Source organism: Acinonyx jubatus, chromosome E1 (assembly GCF_027475565.1).
Source record: "Acinonyx jubatus isolate Ajub_Pintada_27869175 chromosome E1, VMU_Ajub_asm_v1.0, whole genome shotgun sequence".
NCBI lineage: Eukaryota > Metazoa > Chordata > Mammalia > Carnivora > Felidae > Acinonyx > Acinonyx jubatus.
This window is the reverse complement of record NC_069397.1, coordinates 11,974,645-11,994,580: the sequence shown is the minus strand read 5'-3', so window position 1 is coordinate 11,994,580 and position 19,936 is coordinate 11,974,645. Positions and strand designations below refer to the sequence as shown.

General features: G+C 51.5%; 1 protein-coding gene across 7 annotated transcripts in view; it reads left to right on the top strand.

Annotated features, from left to right (window-relative positions):
• The first annotated feature begins 578 nt into the window (after positions 1-578).
• MPRIP (myosin phosphatase Rho interacting protein) overlaps positions 579-19,936 on the top strand; it is a 147,137-nt gene continuing 127,779 nt past the window's right edge. For 4 of the 7 annotated variants that reach the window (XM_053211975.1, XM_027047631.2, XM_053211973.1 and 1 more), the window contains exon 1: positions 709-843. In XM_053211975.1, coding sequence (XP_053067950.1) covers positions 721-843 — 123 coding nt within the window. In that variant the 5' untranslated portion in view covers positions 709-720. Of the gene's footprint in view, positions 844-19,936 lie in introns of all 7 variants that reach the window. The other 3 variants (XM_027047633.2, XM_027047634.2, XM_027047630.2) reach the window with 1 other exon arrangement.

Genomic DNA, 19,936 nt, shown 5'->3' with positions numbered 1-19,936 from the left:
CCGCCTCCGATTTCCATTGGCCGAGGGTTTTCTTTGTTAGCTGGAGCGCTCCCGTCCCATTGGCCGGAGGCGCTGCCGATCGCGTGGGGGGCGTGGCCTCTCCCCGCGCGCTGCCCCTATCGCTCCCTCCTCCCCCGCCCGCCCGCCCGCGCGCCCACCCGCCTGCCCCGCCCCGGGAGTGCGCGAGGCGCTCCGCTACCATTTGCTGCGGCCGCTGGGCGCCGAGGGCAGCTGTGGTGGCGGGGACCGACCCCGGGGACCGGCAACTACCCGGCGCCTGGGAGGCGGGCCGGAGCGCGGGGAGGCAGCGGGCCCGGGAGGCCGCGTCCATGGGCCCGCGGAGGCCGGGCGGCGGCTGTGCGGGCGGGCGGCGGGGACTGCGAGCTCTTTAAGGGCCCGGGCGCGGGGCTCGGCGCCGAGGTGCCCCGGCGCGCCGTGCAGCGCAGCGCCGTCGTGCGAGGAGAGGCCCCGCTCGCGTCCCGGGGCCCGCGAGGCCGCCCTGACCGCCGGGGGCGCGCGCTCCGGCCGCGGCCGGGCCTGCGTCCGCGGCCCGGCTGTGAGGCGGCTGGCCGGCGGGGGCATGCCTCGGCGCCCGCGCTGAGCCCGGCTTGAGCCCGCCGTGCATGGTGCCGCCGCCAGCCCGCCGCCGTCCGCCGTCCGCCGCGGAGCGCGCGCCGGGCCGGGCCGGGCCGCCGGGCCTGTGCCGCCGCCGCGCCGACCATGTCGGCGGCCAAGGAGAACCCGTGTAGGAAATTCCAGGCCAACATCTTCAACAAGAGCAAGTGTCAGAACTGCTTTAAGCCCCGCGAGTCGCATCTACTCAACGACGAGGACTTGACGCAGGTGAGCGGGTGGGGGTCCCGGGGTCGACCGCGAGGCGGAGACCCGGGCCCCGCGCTGGGCGGCCCCCAGACCCCCGGCGGCCCCCTTGGGCTGGAAGTTTCCGGGGGCGCAGTCGCCCCGCTAGGTGCTGCAGGCAGTCGGCCGAGGCGGGCGAGAGTGGCTCGCAGGGGGCGCTGGCCGCCTCCCCCCAGTTCTGACGCCGGTGAGACCACCATCCTTCTCTGGAAAGGAGAGCGGACGTTGCCCAGTTCCCGAGGCAGGCGGGGGTGGGGGTGCGTCTGAAGGATCCTGGGGAAAATAAAAACGGAGCAGAGAGAATGTACATGAGTCCTGGGGAGGGTGGTGAAGATGGAGATGGGGGGGGGGGGAGGGAGGGAGCGGGAAGTGTATTGATAGAGCCGGGACAAAGGGAAAATCCTCAAGTATGCCGAAAAATAACATCCTTTCCCGTTCCCATAGCCCTGCCGTGTGATTCATGCTTTTTGGGTGACTCAAAAATGCCTGGTTTTTCTTGGGAGGAACAAAGCGCTTGGGGATTGCTTGCTGCTTCGCAGTACCCCCCATAGAGTCTGTTTTAGGATCCGACTTGACTTCTGCACCCAGAGAGGCCAGGGGAGCAGGACGGTCAGGGTGGACTGTGGGCTTCCCTCCTGTCAGACCCAGCTTGTCCGTTTTCTGAATCATTGTCACTGTCAGTGATGGGAGAGAAGTGAATGGTCCTCAAGTCTGAGGAGGAGGGTCTTGGCGCTTGAACTTGAACTAGAGGGCTTTTTGTTGATGGGAGAGCTGGGGGCTCCTCTCCCCACCCTTTTCTCCCAGCTCTCTTGGTTGCTTGGCTAGGGATGGGGAGACCTGCGTGCCTTCGGCAAAGTCCGTTCACTTCTCACGGCCTTGTCTGCCATATGAGGGCCGTGGACTAGTTCAGCGGCTTCCAAACCTGCATCAGAGTCACATTCTAAAAATACAGAGCCGTGGAGCCCCATTCCTGGAATGATCTAGGAGATGAAGGAATTTGTGTCGTAACAGCTCCCTAAGAAGTTGGGCTGCAGTCCCCACTGGCCTTTGGGTACCCCTGCCCTGGTTGCTCCTCTCTGAGCTCCCAGTGTACCAGAGAATCCTCAGGATCCCCAGGATTCTTTGGAGTACTTGGAGGTCTTTGGGCCAAGCAGATTCCTTGGATTTCCTGATCAAGCCCTGTCTGCATCCCCTTGGGCTGTATCTGTGGCCCCTTTTTGCCTCTCCCCCAGTCTCAGTCCTCTTCAGAGCTTTCTCTCATCCCCCGAATGAGGCCAGGGGACCTCCCTTCACATTCCGGTCCGGTGTGACCTAGTTGTAGCCACTCCTTTTGCAGAAGAACCCCTTAGATGGAAAACATTGCTTTGAAGTGTACGGCCTGGCTGTTTTTAATGCTACTTAAGTACTCACAGGGTTTGACTTGTTTACATGGCAGACCAGAGTGGGGTGGCAGGGCCGGGGTTATGGCCTGAGACATGGTGTCTTTCTCTGAGAGCAGAATCCCAACAGCCAGAAAAGACTCCTTTCATCCAAAACCAAAAGCTTAACCAAACACTCATGGCTGCAAAGTCATAGGTTTTTAGGATAGAAGGGCCAGGTCAGTTTGGGAAGAGTAGAACTCAGCTTCCTGGTAAGATGTTCAGGGGTGGGCTTTTAAGGGTGACTCCCGTCTTCTCAACTGGATGCCTTTTTTGGGGGGGGAAGCAGTTGATGTGGTGATGATGGACTCAGACCAGGAGTCAGGAGACCTTTCTTCTGTCTTCGCTGTCACTTTCAGCTGTGTGACCTTGAATAAGTTCTTTTGTCTCTGTACAGTTTCATTTCCTTTTCTAAAATTTGGGAGTAGGGATCCCTGGCTTACCTCTCTCACCCTATGAAAAGCAAAGAATGGTATCTTATTAAACTCTTAACAGTTAAACAAACAAAAATCACCTAGGGAACAGTACACCTGGATTTAGGAATTTTATGGGTTTGGCAAGGGTTGTTCTGAGAGAGTTTTCTGGTTATTCCAGGCAACTGCCAGAATTGGTAGATTGGATGTTGACACCTCATAAGGACTGTTTTCTGGTTCTGAAGCTTAGAGAAACTAGAATAGGACCTGCATATCTGAATTGAATCTGTTAAATTCTTTTTTTTTTTTTTTTAATTCTGTTGATTATTAATTGGATCAAGAGAGAGTGTTGCATATTTGGAGTACTTTACTCTTCAACTGTATTCACGGTTCAGTTGTGGATTTTAAAACAGGCCTGAGTCCTCCAGGGCACAACTGGGATGGTAGTTTCTGAAATAATGAGTGGGGTTATTTGTGCAGGGAGAGATTAGGCCAGCCTTCCACCTCCTGGGATCTTTCAGGAAGAAACTGCTCTTGAAAAGAGGAGGGAGACGCAGGGCTGTTGCCAGCAGCGTTAGCTGCTGCTCTCTGCATCCGGCCTCCCCCAGCCTTACTCTCATCCTCTTGGCTCCATTAGAAAACCTCAGCCAATTGGTTCCCATCAGTCTCCCCCCAAGGCCCTGCTTCCTGCTTCCCCTCCCTGCCCTCGCCTATTTTAGACCTTCGAGGCTGGAAGATAGATCAGTGATCACTGTGGCCACCCCCCTTTTTAAGGCATTTAGCCTTCAGTCCCGTGTGTTTCTCTATATGCATATGGACTTGAATACACAGTTAAAACCTTTATTTAACCTAAATGATATATGTATTTAAACTATATATGTATTTGTTCAGGAACTTTTTTTTTTTTTTTTTTTTTTTTTTTTTTTGCTGCTTAATGATGTGTCTTACAGCTCTTTTCATGGTGTGACATACAAATACACCAAAATTATTTTGCATATTACGCCATCAGGGATGTGCCATAGTTTAACCATTCCCTTATTGATGGACAGCAAGGTTACTTCTGGGTTTGTTACAGCCTGTGAATGCTTCAGCAAACAGTTTTCTAAATGCTTTTGGGTGTGTGTGCGTGCACGAATGCAAGTATTCCTCTGGGGGCAGATAGCTAAAAATAGAATGGCTGGGTTGACATCAAGCACATTGAATTTTTTTTACAGATATTACTAAATTGCCTTCCAAAAAAGGCTGTGTCATACCATTGCCAGGATTGGAAGTTATCAAAACGATTTAGTTCTTTAATAATTTCCCTAATTACCTGTGAGGTTAAGTCTCTTTTTATAATATTTATTACATGTGTTTTGTTTCTTATGTTGACTGCCCATTCATATGTTTTTCTGTTGGGTCAATTTCCCCGCCTTCTCCTCCTCCCCCAAACTGGTTTGTAGGAGCTTTCTGTATATATCCTAGGTCAGGGGTCCATGGACTCCCTCTCTAGAAGGCCGGATAGTTAATATTTTAGCAGTGTGGGCCATATGATCTTTGTAGCGACTACACAACTTTGTCATTGTAGTGCCAAAGCCGCAGTGCAAGGCCACTTTAGACAATACGTAAACTAACTGGGGGTATCGCTGTTTCTAATAAAACTGTATTTACAAAGTTACAAATACAGGCAGCTGGAAGGATTTGGCCTATAAACTATAGTTTGCTGCCCCCTCCTCTAGATGTTAATCTGAACCTGTCATATATTGCAGGTATTTTCTCCCTACATTTCTCTTTTTCAAGTGGTAGTTTTAAGTATGAATGCAGTTAAATTTCCGTGTTTCCTTTTTAGCTTGTAGTTTTAATCTCATGCTTATGAAGGTCTTGTTTTCAAGATGATAAAGTCTCAGATACTTGTACTTCCCCTGTAGTTATTTTTATGCATAACTTTCTAATCCATCAGACTTGTGATTTAGGAAAATAATTTTGGCCTAAAGCAGAAGCTCTAAAAGACTGTCTTGAATCATCCAGGTAAATTACAGTAAAGGTCTTCTCCAGGTCCGTGTTGGCCAGGATGGAAGGAGCCATCAGACACTAGGGACAGGATATTATTGGAGGTTGATTGGAGGTGGGGATTGAGAAGACCTGGGTGGATAACAGTACCTTTTACAAAGATTGAGAATAACAGACTGGGAGTAGATTTGTGGGGTGGGGAGGAAACAAAATTAATACGTAAATTTGACCTCATGGGGATGGAGGTCCGGTTTGGTTCTTAGGTGCAATCACCCACTCAGGCAAGTAGGTGATTCGATGAGTGGTGTGGGCTGGGTAGGAATTCTGGAGTCCGGGGAGTGAGTGCAGTCAGTCACTCAGGAAGCCACTTAGAGTAAAACAAGGGAAGCAGGTGGGGAAAGGAGGTGAATCACAGGGGTTGGTGGTTAGTGGGACCAGTAGGTCTGGAGCCCAGGGTTCTTGGCTTCTAGATCCCCTTCCCAGCCTTAGTGTGGGTTTCTGGGGTTGGTGGTGGCTCTTGACCTGACGTGATGTCTCATTCTCCTACCGACTTGTACAATTTTAAGCGTGCCTTTTGTGGAAGGAGTCCTGCATCTGAACTTAAGTTCTAGTTGCCTCTACTGCTGTTTTGTTGTGGGACCTTGGCTGGGTTGTTTTCTCTCCTCGGGCCTCGATTTTCCCGTCCGGAGAATGAGGAGGTTGGTCTTGGTCTCCGCCAGGCCCCTTCCAGCCCTCCTGCGTCTCCTCTCAGCCCTCTCGGTCTCATGGTGCCCCTCACTGTGCTGCCCTCCACTGCCAGGGGTGCTGGGGGCTTGGGGTGGGAGTCCCAGACACGGGTGGGCGTGCCAGGACTTGGTCTCCGTAAATGATGATTTCCCTTTATTCCTGTGACATTCTTAGAAGTTCTAGGGCCCAGGGGCGCCTGGGTGGCTCAGTCGGTTAAGCGTCCGGCTTCGGCTCAGGTCATGATCTCGCGGTCTGTGGGTTCGAGCCCCGCATCAGGCTCTGTGCTGACAGCTCGGAGCCTGGAGCCTGTTTCAGATTCTATGTCTCCCTCTTCCTTTGACCCTCCCCTGTTCATGCTCTCTCTCTGTCTCAAAAATAAATAAATGTTAAAAAAAATTAAAAAAAAAAAAAAAAGAACTAGGGCCTGGAACTTCTTTATTTCACTTAACGTTTGTCTCATAAGCAACGGGGAGCTTTCACGCTCATCCTTTTCAGAAGATTTATCATTTACGTGCACATTGGTAGAGTGTTTGGCAGGGGTATGTAAAAATTCCAGACCTTACAAAGGGCCAACAAACACAGGAAAAGATGGTCAGTGTCATTAGTTATTATGGAAGTGCAAATCAAAACCACAGTGAGGTATTACTGCACCCCCACTAGGATGGCTGTATGAAAAAAGGGATGTTAGTAAGTGTTGGTGTGGATGTGGAGAAATTAGAACCTCCTGCATTGCTCGTGGGAATGGAGAATGGTGCGACCATTGTGGAAAATAGTTCGGCATTCCCTCAAAAGACTTACCGTATGACCCAGTGATTCCACTCCTAAGTATATCCAAAATAATCGGGAACAAGTATTCAAACAAATACGTTCATGCGTACGTCTGCGATAGCGCTACTCATAACAGCCAAAGGTAGCAGCAACCCGGATGTCCGTCAGTGGGTGAATGGGTAAACAGATTTTGGTATATCCAGATCATGGGCTATTCAGTTATAAAAATGGGACGAAGTACTGACCATGCTGAGATCTGACTGTCGAAAATGTGTTCCATGAAAGAACCAGGCACAAAGATACCGCACGGTTCCGTTTACGTGAAATGTCCAGAATAGGTAAATACATGGAAAGGGAAGGCACATTAGTGGTTGCCGGAGTCCTGGGGGAAGGGGGAGAGAGGAGTGCCTGCAGATGGGATTGGGGTTTTCTTTGTGGGAGGTGATGAAATGTTTTAGAACTAGATAGAGATGCTGTTTGCCTAACATTGTGAATGTACTGAATGTCACTGACTCGTTCACTTTGAAATGGTTAATTTTATGTTATGTGGCTTTTACCTTCATTTTTAAAACTGAGTGTGCAAGAATAACACACGCACATGCGTATCCCAAACCTGCCCTCTGCTCCTTGTGTCACTGGAGTGCATATCTGATTGTGTTTAGGGTCTAGACCTGGGGACTAAACAACTCTTTCTTAAAGGGCCAGATAGTAAAAGCTTTAGGGTTTGTAGGCCAATAGGCAAAATCGAGGAGTTTATGAAGGTACTTCTATAATCAATTAGAATCGTGAAAGCCATTCGTGGTTTGGGGGCCTTAAAACCAGCTAGTGGCTAGATTTGGCCTGTGGGGTAGACCAGCCCTGTCCAATAGAACTATAATGTGGGCCACATTTGTGGGTTAAAATTGTCTACGTGCCACATTAAAAAAGGTAAAAAGAAATAGGTGAAATTCATTGTAATTCTATCTTATTTAGCCTAACAAATCCAAAGTATTATCCTTTCAACATACGAAGAAGTTATTCTTTTACCTCTACGGCACCTTTTGGTTCAGGCTAGCCGCTTTCCGGGAGCTCTGGCCACACGGGGCTGGTGCTGGCAGCGTTGGACGGTGTTGGATGGGGCAGCCGGGCCCACAGCTAGGCCCTTGAGACCCTCGGGGGAGGCACAGAGTGTAAAGGCCGTGCCCGGGGCGGGGGGTTCCTCCCCCTTCGGGGTGTCGTGCCAACAGCCTGCGTTGAGGATTCCTGGAACAGTTCTCTCCTCCTGTTACTCCTGTTTGTGTCCTCCGCTTGGTGTCTCTTGCCAACTTTTGAGGGTTCTTTCTTCGAACGTCACGTCTTGCTGACTCCTTTTAGTGATGTTTGAGAGCTCTGGGGCTCCGGCCCTCACTCTCCCTCCAGAAGGGAGGAGGGTGCCAGTGAGAGCCTGGGGGGTAAACTGGCGTGCCCCCTCCCGGCCCCCTCCCACTGGACGCCGTGACTGCATTCTGACACAGCCCTTTGTATTTGTGAGTGTTTTGCAGCTATATTCTAGTTGCTTTTTTCCCTGTGTTCTAGCCTGCTACTTGACCTTTCTGAGTTCTTTTTCCTTCGCCACACAGAAGGACTACAATCGAAGACCTGTGCTCTATTCTTGGCACAGACGTGCAGGGTGACCCAGGAAGGTCACTTACATTCTCTGAGCCTCGGTTTCCCACCTATAAAGCTGGTGCCCCCATTCTGTGTACAGGGAGTGGTCTACTAATGGAATGGATGGAGGGTGCTGGCCGGGCCTGTGGAGGTTACTCAACCCCCTTTGTGGTAATTAATATTCCAGGAAGCATGCTGACGGCCTGTCGTGTGGGGAATAGTCTTTGTTTGGGCTGTTTCCTGATTACTAGAACCCTGATGCTGTTTAGCTGAAATAAAGAAATTTGACTTGGAATGTTTATCTTTAAATTGTTCCCAAGCTGCCATTTAGTCTTGAAAGAGACCAGAGAGTCTTGCAACGAGGGAAAAGAGACAAGAGGGAGGTAATATCCTACTGCCAACATCCTAATAGTGGGGGGGGGGGGGGGGGGGGAGGGGGAGGCACAGGAGAGGGGTGGAGAGCGCTGGATGCTGATTTAAAAGTATCTAACCTGAGAAAACGGGCTTTTCTTTTATCCTTAGAGACTCCCTCTCAGAGCCTCACTTTCCCGTCTGAAATGGCACAGTTGGACCAGGTCATTAGTTTTCAAAGGTACAGTAAATCGCAGAGCCTTTCACCCCAAGGAATCTTCTGTGGAAATGCCCTGTGTGAAACAGAAAAAGTGACACGGTTCTGGGTGATCCGAGGTTGGAGCCTGGAGCTTGGCCTCTCAGCCACCTCTGCTTCTCACCCGTGGGTCCTCTGGTCATCTCCAGAGGCTGTGAGGGGCAGGTTTGACAAGTGCCCTAGACTTTGTGGTTCCTCCAGTTTTAGCAGTTTAGGGTTCCGTAGGATCATCTGTGGACAGTTTCACAGCTGCTCCGGCCTGGAACCCCTGAATGCCCAGCCCCACCGCTCCCTTTATGTTATCACTTCCTTTGGGGGCAAGAGAGCCAGTGGGTTGATTCGCTGGCATTTTGTCTCTGGAGACTGGAACTGGAATCTTCCAAACCACTCGCTGGTTTTCTCAGTCAGGGTCATCCTAGTTCACTTGAAACCACAGCCTGGTTTTTGCCTGGAGCCTGTAACCCTTCCAGCTCCTTTCTCCCTTTATGTTCAGCTTGATGTTTGCACATGGTGCTGGATGGTAACCTGCCCCGTCTTCGGGGAAGTTTGCAGTAAGATGGGTACATCAGACCCTCCTGAGCCTCCATTGTTTGTTTGGTTTTTTAATCTTTTTTTAACGTTTACTCATTTTTGAGAGAGTGCGCGCGCGCCAGAGCCTTGGCGGGGGGAGGGGGTGGACAGAGAGAGAGGGAGACACAAAATGTGAAGCAGGCTCCAGGCTCCGAGCTGTCAGCACAGAGCCTGACGTGGGGCTCGAACTCACGAGCCATGAGATCGTGACCTGAGCTGAAGTCAGACACTTAACTGACTGAGCCACCCAGGTTCCCTGAGCCTCCATTGTTTTACATCGTGTCGTATGCCACAGTCTCGTTCCGCTCTCGGCAGCTTGGTCGTCTGTAGAGGAGGAGATGTGGAGTTTCAGAGAGGTTGGGTTGTCTGTCCGAGGTCACTGAGCTGCCTAGCAATGGAGCTGTGGTACGGAACCTGGTTCCATGTGGTTCCCATGCTGCCTTTGTGAGACCAGGAACCTGTCTTCCCTCTTCTTGGGAAGGCCACTTTGACTTGTTCACTTGGTGCTATTTCTGTAGGAGGCTGGGTATTGCAGACAAAATCAAAGCTGTTTAAGGGATTTCTACTTCCTAGCTCTGGGAGGAGAGGCCTGCAGCGGCTGGGTGATTAAACAACCCCCCCCACCCCCCCCACCCCCCCGCCAGTAATTAAGCAGGTGAGGGGTCATCCCCAATTAGCAGATGGAGCCACTGAGACCCAGTTCAGTGACCTGCCTAGGTCACAGGAAGGCTAGTGTGGGTTTTCCAAAGTTCTGTTTGACCTCCCTATGTTTGATAAAAAGTGTTAACCTTTACTATCAGGAACAGGGCCTTGCCCTGACTTGGATTCCTTAGTTGCTGGGGTGCACGGGGGTGAATGTGGGGAGGGCAGTGGTGCAGGACATCGTGGAAGTCCTAAAATCTTCTCAGCCTTGGGGTGGTCCGTGTCCCCCAGTAGGCTGCTGGTCTGTGGCAGTGACCACACCTTTGGCACAGCCCTGAACGGGAAGCACTGTTTTTCCCCCAGAGGAATTCAGAATCAGGAAATCTTGTGTCCTTGGTCTCTGTAGGTCCTAAAACACTGGTTTTAACAGATGGACCAGGGAGGCTTTGTGGCACCCTTTGAGATGCAGCGTTTTACCTCCTATGGGTCCTGGCCGGTAGCTAAAAGGGCCAGAGGAAGGGGGAGCAACTTCTGGGAGTCTCCATTGAGCCACAGAAAGAGTCCACGTCTCCTGGGTCTCCAGGTGCCACACCCAGAGCTTCTCCACTCGGGCTGGTGAGCGACCTGGGGTGCGGGGAGCCTCAGGGCTCACTGGGATTAAGACGTTCGTTTGTCTTCCGCCGGGGACCTGCTCTGACCTAGAAATCTGACACAGTCCCACTTTTCATTTAATGTGCTCACGTAAGGGAATGGAATGGTTGACGGTGGGGGCTTTCAGCTCAGATTTGGGTTCCCGTCCTGGCTCTGTGTTCATGCCGATGGAGCAGGTTTCTCAGAGTTGAAGTGTCTGTGTCCTTCCTCTGAAAACTGGGGTCTATATATTACCCATGTCTTGGTTGCCTGTGATATTAATGCCGGAAGGTGGTGTAAGTCGTAAGTGCCGAATTTGTAAATGTTTGCGTACGTGGGGGGCGCTCAGGAAATTGGGTTCGTTTTCCCAAACGTAGACCCAGAGAGAGGACCTGCCTCCCTGGTTTTGTGGAACAGCTACCCTTCCAGCTGTGTTTCTTGTCTACCTCCACGCCCACAGAACAAAAGCCCAGACTGCCTCCTCTCCTGCTGAGCTACTTGGCACCACCCTAGCAACTTCCTCACGTTAGCCCCTTGGGATTGGAAAGGCCGCAGTCCGTTTGCTTGTGTGGAGTTGATTTTCAGAACAAGTGTTTAGGTTTAAAGTGTAAAGGTTGAACTGGTTTTAAGAATTTGTAGAGGATAGGAAGTGAAGGGGCCAAGTGCCATTAGCCTGAGACTTACTATTAGAGGACGTGGGCTGCTCTAGAGGGCAGTGGCCAGCACAGCAGCCACCTCGGAGCCCCTGCCAAGCTCAGAGAAGTGCCAGGTGCAGGTGCCGTGAATGGCAGTGGCAGATCCTGATTTCAGGAGTCACTATGCATGGAAGTGTCCTGAGTTGTCTTCAACAAGGTAGGGGAGGACTGAGAGAAGCCATGCTCTTGCTGGTGTCCCCGGGATGCTTGTCTAGGAATCAAAGTCCTTGTGCCCCTGGCCTGGTGAAACTGCCGGAGGAGGGTAGGGGGCTGCCCAGGTCTCATTCCAAATTGATGGGCAGGTGGGTGGGAGATCAGGCCAGGGCACGTCCTGGCCCTTTGGTCACCAGTGTTGATTCACTCACCTCAGCCAGCTGGTGGGTCCTTCCAGTGTCCTCCCCGCACCCCCTCCCCAGGCTTTACAAATCCCACACGCTTCCAGGGAGGGAGCCTTCTGCCGAGGGGACCCTTCTATAGGGTCTAAACAGGTAGAAGTGGTTCCTTGTGAGAGCCTCAAACAAGTTCTTCTAACAGGCAGATGCCATCTCTGCAGACAGCCTGCTGACTCTTGGTCCCTCCAGCTCCCTTCCTGCTTCGAAACCCGGTGAGCCTAGGGGTCCTCTTTGGGGGAGCTGGACCAAGCAGTGTGGCCATGCAGCCTCCCGTGATGTGGAGGTTTTCTTATACTTAAATTGAAGGAGCAGTTGACATGCTCTGGGATGATTTGTTGTGGAGGCGATGGCATTTGTAGCTAACAGTAATTGCTGTGTGCCAGGCCACGGTTAACTCATTTATATTCACAGCGGCCTTATGAAGTAGAGAGATAAGAAACCTGAGCTGGAAAGAGGTCGTGTAACTCGCCCAAGGGCGATACAGTAAGTGGTAGAGCTGGGATGCAAACCCAGACAGTGTGACGCTGGGCCTCCTCCTCCGACTCTTTCCCGTGCTGACCTGAGCGGGGTCAGGTGGGCCTTCTGGACGTTGGGTTTCTGCCCGTGTGTGCTGGGAAGGGTGGGGTTGGAGTATGAGGCTAGGGCTGAACTTATTTAGATTTCCTGTCTCTTTTTTCCTTCCTATCACACTTTCCTGTCCTACCTGTTTCTTAATGGGAAGCGCTGCTTTTTAAGGGAGAGGGTGTGACTCTTTCCTGCAAAGCCCCAGAAATGTGTCCCCACGCATTCTCTAGCATTCCTCCCTTTGCCACAAATGGCGTCATGTTCCAAAAATCCCGCGGCCATGGGCTCCTTGTCAAGACTGAACAGGGAAGAGGTTTTTTAAAATGTCACTTTCTCCCTCTTCCTCCAGCTGCTGCAATGCCGGGAGGAGCCCTGAGCATGGGCTGGGCTTGCAGGGCATGTGTGTGGGTAGAGGGGTGAGTGGGCAGCTGAGTTGGGACGTGTGGGAGGGGAGAACCCAGAGCAGGCCATCAGCTGCGTTCCTTCCTTCACTCTCTCTGTGCTGAGGATCTAAGGAGCCATGCGTGCGGGTTTTGTTTGGGGTTTTTGTTTTTTGAAGTGAAATTCACATAACACGAAATTAACCATTTTGGAGTGTACAATTTGGTTGCATTCAGCACATTCATAATGTGCTAACACTACCATGCTATAATTTTTTTTAGATGTTTTAAATGTTTATTTTTGAGAGAGAGAGAGAGCATGTGCACGGGGGAAGGGCAGAGAGAGAGGGAGACACAGAATCTGAAGCAGGCTCCAGGCTCTGAGCTGTCAGCACAGAGCCCGATGCAGGGCTCGAACTCACGAACCCCGAGATCATGACTTGAGCCGAAGTCGAATGCTTAACTGACTAAGCCACCCAGGCGCCCTTGCCACTCTGTAGTTTAAAACATTTTATCGTCCCTAAAGAACACCCGTAACTATTAAGGCGTTACTCCCCACCCCCCCGTTTCCAGCAACCACCGGTCTGCTTTCTGTCCTTATGGATTTACCTGTTACGGAAATTTCATCAAAATGGAATCCTAGAATATGTAGTGTTTTGTCTGGCTTCTTGCACTTAGCATGTTTTCGGACTTAATCCACGTGATAGCATGAATCAGTACCTCATTGTTTCTTTATGGCTGAATAATATTCCAGTATATGGGCATAGCACATTTAGATTATCTGTTCATCTGTAGATGGATGTTTGGGCTGTTTCCACATCTTGGCCGTCGTGAATGGTGCTGTGAACATTCGCATATATGTTTTGTTTGGACATCTCCTTTTGGTTCTTCTGGTTGGAGACTGAGGCGTGGAGTTGCCGGGTCCCCTGCTAATTCTGCTGTGTTTTGAATCAGTACATCAGGCCAGACGCCAGCACTGCAGACTGCCGGGTGGGAGGACGGTGCGCACGGCGCTGCTGAAAGCCCGGTGTTCCTCATTTGTAGGAGTCCAGGGTGGGGAGCTGGGGTACAGGCCAACCCTCTGGGTTGCGGGCACGGTGTGCAGCTTTGACGTGTTGGTAGAGGGGCTGTGTCCATGCTCAGGGGTGGCTGAGCCACTTTGAGCTTCAGTCTCTCCTTCCTTTCCTTTTTGTCTAACCTGAAGATGAGTGGAGCTGCCAGGAAGGAGCTAAGTTGGGGCTTTAATATTGACGGGAGGGGGCGGAGGAGGCCTGGAAGTTGAAGGCCAGACGACGTAGGGCGCCGCGGAGGTATTCTGCTGGTAAGGTGCGTGGGGAGCTGCTGCCTTGGGGCCTCCAAGGGATGTTGGGGGAAATTAGAGGGAAAAGAGCTTATCTGGCCTGTTCACTACTCTGCCATCAGTTTTCAGACCATTTCTTTAGTAGTGGGGCACAGAGCCCCTTGAAATGGAACACAGAACTCAGATGTGAGGGCTAGGAGGAGAGACTGTGGTGTCACCTGTGACACCACCCTTACCAGGCTCCGCCCCACCCTGTGCTCTGCCCTGGCCCCCAAAGCACAAACTCCAGTTGTCTTCACCGTTCGAAAACCACTGATTTACTCTAGCCCCTGCATGGCTATTTTCTAACAGAGGGCCCCTGGGGGGCTCAGCCGGTCAAGCCTCCGACTCTTGTTTTCGGCTCTGGTCTTGATCTCACAGTTTGTGGGATCAGGCCCCGAGTCGGTGACAGTGTGGAGCCTGCTTAGGATTTTCTCTATCTGTCTCTTCTTTGTCCCTCCTACATGGACACTCTCTCTCTCTCTGTCTCTGTCTCTGTCTCTCTTCTCCCTCCCACATGGACTCTCTCTCTCGCAAAATAAATAAACTTAAAACATATTTCCAAGTAGATTAAAGTGTTTGATGTATACAGAAGGATGTAAGTGCAGTGTATGTGCAGTGTACGTATGGGACTCCTGAGGAACACTCAGGTCGTGAACTCTTGGTCGTTCCGGCATCTCAGCCTCCCTTGGCAGCAGGCCTCGGGGGAGAGGACCCACAGTGGGCGTGGCCCCTGTGGAGCCCAGCCCCTTCTCCAGGCCTCCTCTCCTTGGCAGAGGTCTGCCTCGCCGAGAGGAAGGTTTCCCTGCCTGGCGTGTGCAGGAGTCTGTTTCATTTCCAGATGGACTGTATGTAACCGCCTCTGTGGTGAGTCTGGTGTGAGATGCGGCCTTTTAAGGTAGTGCTGTTGAGGAGAAAGGAGTCTGAGTAGAAACTTGGAGATGGACTTGAAGGCTCATTTGTGTTTAGGCTGACAGAGAGCCAGAGAAGTATAATCGGGCCAGGGTGACACCTTGAGCAGAGCGCTGAGGGAAGCAGGGGTGTCGTGAGGGCAGGACGGGCCAGTCATTGACCCGAGGATTTGCTGGGGTGATGATTGGCTTGGTCAGTAGTTCCCACACGTTCTGTGTTGGTGACCCTTTATTTAAGCTCTTGATTATTATTATATTTTTTAATGTTACGTTGAGAGAGACAGAGCACAAGCAGGGGAGAGGCAGAGAGAGAGGGAGGCACAGAATCCGAAGCAGGCTCCAGGCTCTGAGCTGTCAGCACAGAGCCTGACACGGGGCTCGAACTCACAGACCGTGAGATCATGAGCTGAGCTGAAGTCAGATGCTTAACCGACTCAGCCACCCAGGGGAACGACTGCCACACTTTGAAAATCACCGGTCTGGCCCTTGTGGACCATTTGTTAAAAGGCCGTGATAGGAGTGGGCGGTGAGGACGCCTGTCATGACCGGGCTGATGTGATGGAGAATCTGGGCGGGGGTCGGAGGCATCCCTGGGAGTGAGGCGTCAGACGTGCAAAGGGCAGAAGGTGATAAGGGGACCACTGGAGACAAGTGCCTGCCCTCTCTAGCAGCAGGCACGTTCCAGGACTGACTCACCCTTACTTCCTGCCACCAAGGGCTCTCTGAAGAATAAATGAAGTGTGGGTACCGGGCATGTGGTAGGGACTCAATGTGAAGAGTATGGGGCAGGTTATATTCTTTATTTTTTTCCTTAATGTTTATTTTGAGAGAGAGCGTGCATGTGTGCCTGTGTGAGCAAGGGAAGGGCAGAGAGAGAGAGAGAGAGAGAGAGAGAGAGAGATGGAGGGAGGGAGAGAGAGATAGAATCCCAAGCAGGCTCCCTGCTGTCAGCACAGAGCCCAGAGCGGGTCTCCATCCCACAAACCGTGAGATCACGACTTGAGCTGAAATCAAGAGTCAGATGCTCAACTGACTGAGCCACCCAGGCACCCTGGTTATATTCTTCTGACTGTACAGACAGGATTCTGAGGCTTGGAGAAAGAGGTGGCTTTGCTGTTACATTTCACCACTGCACTCTGCAGCTCTTAGAAAGGAGGGGTCGGAGGCGACTGGAACGTTTTAGGGTAGAGACTAGACTAGTGAGTGACAGGGCTGGGTTCTGCTGTGGGGAGCGAGAGGCGGCCAAGGACTAACAGACTGGCTCAGGTGGTTCTCCTTGAGGCTTTGTCACTGATTTGCCTTGTGGCTGGAAGGCAAGACAACCTTGATCTTTTCATCTGTTCACTTAGTGGTGCTTGGTAATTTCTAGGACCCCATCCCAGTTCCTGACCTGGAGCTTTGGACCCATGAGTTGGAGGCATGGCAATGGCCAGGTGGCTCTCCCCCTTTCCCTGAAGATACAGGGATGGGGCTTGGATCAGAAGTCAGGGTGGAGAGGGAGATTCGGATTCTGTGGTCTCAGAGTGATGATCGGGTCCTGAGCCCTCAAAGCAGGTGGATGGGAAAGGGATTCAAGGGAATCTTGGAGGCCCCCGAGGTATGTGTGACACAATTAGGAGGTTTAAATTTTATTTTTAGGAAGAAGTTTGGATCAACCCTCAGAATTTCGCTCAGAGGAAAGTTACCTCTTCTCTTTGAGGTAATGCTCCTCAGCCAGGTCCTGCCCCTTGGAGTCAGTGGCTGGACAGGAATTTTGATGTCTTTAATGTTGAATAAGGAAGTTATCTCCATGGACTCAGATCTTTTAGGTACACCACAATCTTTGTTATGACTCTACTTTTTATGGCATCTGTTTTTATTTTTTTTTTTTTTATTAAAAAAAAATTTTTTTTTTCAACGTTTATTTATTTTTGGGACAGAGAGAGACAGAGCATGAACGGGGGAGGGGCAGAGAGAGAGGGAGACACAGAATCGGAAACGGGCTCCAGGCTCTGAGCCATCAGCCCTGAGCCCGACGCGGGGCTCGAACTCACGGACCGCGAGATCGTGACCTGGCTGAAGTCGGACGCTCAACCGACTGCTATGGCATCTGTTTTTAAAGAAAATATTTTCCCTGCCCCTTTCTTCTCTGCTCACTGCCCTTCCTTTTGCAGCCCATCCATATGGAAGGCCTGCGTCTGTTTCCTTTGAGGTGCTTTCAGCTTGTGCTTGGTCCGTATAGCTAGTGCTACCTGCCCCCGAATCTGCTGACAGGAAGCCCTTTCCAGCACCTCCTTCAACCCATTTTCCTTCTTTTGGCTTTGTCCAGACTTCACATTGATAAGTGGTGTTTACCTCTTTTATCTCTCTTAAAGACGGTTGAAAAACAGTCACCAAATTGTACATGAAGGTTCACAGCCGCCAAGAGGGGGAAACGACCCCAGTGTCCAGCAGCAGATGGGTAGATAGCAAAATTGGTATGTTCGTAAATGGAATATCATTTGGCCATAAAAAGGAGAGAAATACCAGCACATACCGCAACGTGCGTGCACCTGGAAAACATCGTGCTGAGTAAAGGAAGCCAGTCACAAAAGACCACTTGTTATGCGATTGCATTCATACAGAGTGTCCAGAAGAGGCAAATCTGTAGACACACAAAGTAGATTAGTGGTTGCGGGGACTGGGGTGGGGGCGGGGAATGGAGGCTTTAGGCAATGATAGCGAAAGAGTACAGGGTTTCTTTTGGGGGTGGCAGAAATCGGGGGCTCTAAAATTGTGGTGATGGATGCACTACAAACCATTGAATTGTACTCACTTTTTAAAAAAAAATTGTACTCTTAAATGGGTGAGTTGCATGGTATGTGTATCATATCTCACTAAAGCCATTACAAAAGTACCCCAAAACAGATAACTGTCCCACCTCATTCTTGGTTTGTGCGCATAATTCATACCTCACTAAACCGTTATTTGACATCTTCACGTGCCATCTTCCTGTCTTCCTGTTGGACATTTGCTATCCATGTGTAGCTAATACCACAGATTCCACCTCCGTTCTCCTCTGTCCTGGTTACCCCAGGTCTCCCTCTGCACACTGAGTGGACAGGGTGGTGGCCCGCGTGTTCCCGCCCGTGTGTGCAGCCTGGTCAAGTATGTGTCAGCGGTGCGGAAGCATTCCATGCTGAAACCAGCGTGCCGTCCGGTAACGCTTTTCAGAGTCAGGTCGTTGTTTCAGCAAATATTTATTTTACTGTCTTTGCCTCCTCCCGATGCTCCTTCTGATTTGGCCAAAGGGTGGGGCTGTCTGCAGATTGTCTAGAGGTTTGGGGTCTCCGAGGTAGCTCTGGAGGAGTGGGCCCCGATGCTCCTGAGCCTCGTGGAGTTCGTGGGATGTGCCCTCTCCTCCCCGAGCCCGTGCTGCCACAGCACTGCCAGATGGAAGTATTGTGCCAGGTGCTGTGCATGCCCAGATGTGTGGAAGGTTCTGCTGCATCCTCTGGAAGGAAGGTTGAGCCTCTGCATACGCCAGCTGGCCTTCTTCTGGCCCAGTTCTGTCTGCTTTTCCCGGGCTCACGTCCCTGGCTTCAGTTTCTGAAGTTGGTCCTTTGCTCACTTTTTTTTTTTTTTTAACGTTTATTTATTTTTGAGACAGAGAGAGACAGCATGAACGGGGGAGGGTCAGAGAGAGAGGGAGACACAGAATCTGAAGCAGCCTCCAGAAGCAGGCTCTGGGCTGTCAGCACAAAGCCTGATGCGGGGCTCGAACTCATGAGCTGTGAGATGGTGACCTGAGCCGAAGTCGGACGCTTAACCGACTGAGCCACCCAGGCGCCCCTCCTTTGCTCACTTCTTACAGAAGTCTTTCCCAGACCCCTCTTCTCTGCCCCGGTGCCGAGTCCCTTTCCCTTTCTTTGTGCCTTTGTCTCATTGTGGGTCTTCTCAGTGGCTTTGTTATCTTTGCTTCGATGGTGCTGCATCCTGGCTTTTGGCACCAAAGGTCAGTAAACTGTATTGCTCTTGAGTTTCAGGGTCACATGTCCTGGTATAATTAATAGGGTCTCTACTCTTTCCCCAAATTATCCCTGTTTGAATGGTAAATTACAGGTTTATTTTACTTTCTCTGGGATGGGGAGGAGGTGGGGGCCTGTGCTCACACTTATGTGTTTGCACAGGGGGAAGAGACTCATCCTGCCAGAGAAAACCCCCACGATTTTTGTCCACTCCTAGAACACCTTAACATACCATGGTGCCTGGCCAAGCTGTACGGGTGGCTCCACAGAGGGTGACTTGTGGTTGGTTCATCCCATACTGATGAACTCCTTACAGGTGCCATGCACGCCCAGGCCCTGGGCCTGTCTGCAGAGATGTCCTGTGTGATGTGCTGGTCGGGACTAGACCCTCTGGGAGAATACCCAACTTGGGAACTTGCTTCCTGTTCAGATGGCTCCAGCCTTCGCTTTTTTTTGGAAGTGGCTCACTGACGTGGAGCAGTGTGGAGTGGTTATAGGCCGGATAGGGGGCCACGTGGTCTTGGCTCACACCCTGCTTAGGTCGCTTCATCTTCCTGTGCACTTCGGTTCCCTTGAATATAAAATGGAGGTGGTAATGGTACGTACCTCACAGGTTTATTGTGAAGATCGAAGAATACAAGAGAACGTCAAGGGTGTGGAGCCGTGACCAGCCTCGTAAGCTGTGAAGGTTAGCTCTCGTGACAGTGAGAAGCAGGACAGATGTGACCAAGCCAGGAAACCGATGGGCATTTTAAATAGACTCTCCATTGTGCTTGCTCAGATGGAGTGTGTGTCCTCCAGGCCACGTACTTGCCGCCATCCTGCCAGCTGGGGAGCAGCAGTGTTTTTTCACGTGGAAGCCCAGGATTTCACCCTGGTCCCTGCCCGGGGGTCTGATCACATTGAATCACTTGGCATGGCTATACGGTTGTGAGTATCTTAGTGGTGGCTGATTGTTCTCCGCCGACTTTCACAGGCAGATGACGGGCCCCAGAAGCCCGTGCTGGCAACCAGTGGTGCCCACATTGAGTTTGGGTTCAGAACTGAATGGCTGGAAAGCAACACTGTGGTATTCTCTGGAGCTTGAGACCCCATAGACCCCATGGACAAGTCTTAAGAGTCCCAGCATCGTTTGGACCACAGGGCCTTTTGGGGGACAAGTGTGTGTGTGGCCTCTCAGGCGGTCTGTAGTGATGGCTGGCACCCTCACTGATGATGGTTGGCCCTGGCAGGCTTGTTCTAAAAGAGAAGCTGTACTTGCCTGAGGGCTTTGGCCCTAGTGGGCATGGTCAGAGTTGTGTGCTAACTCCCCTGGCCTGGGCTGGGCAGGTGGGCACATAGGACACAGTAAGGTCTTGGCAAGGTTAAGGCCTGAGACTGGCTGACATGTGCTCACTTCTCCTTTTACTGACTTACATCTAA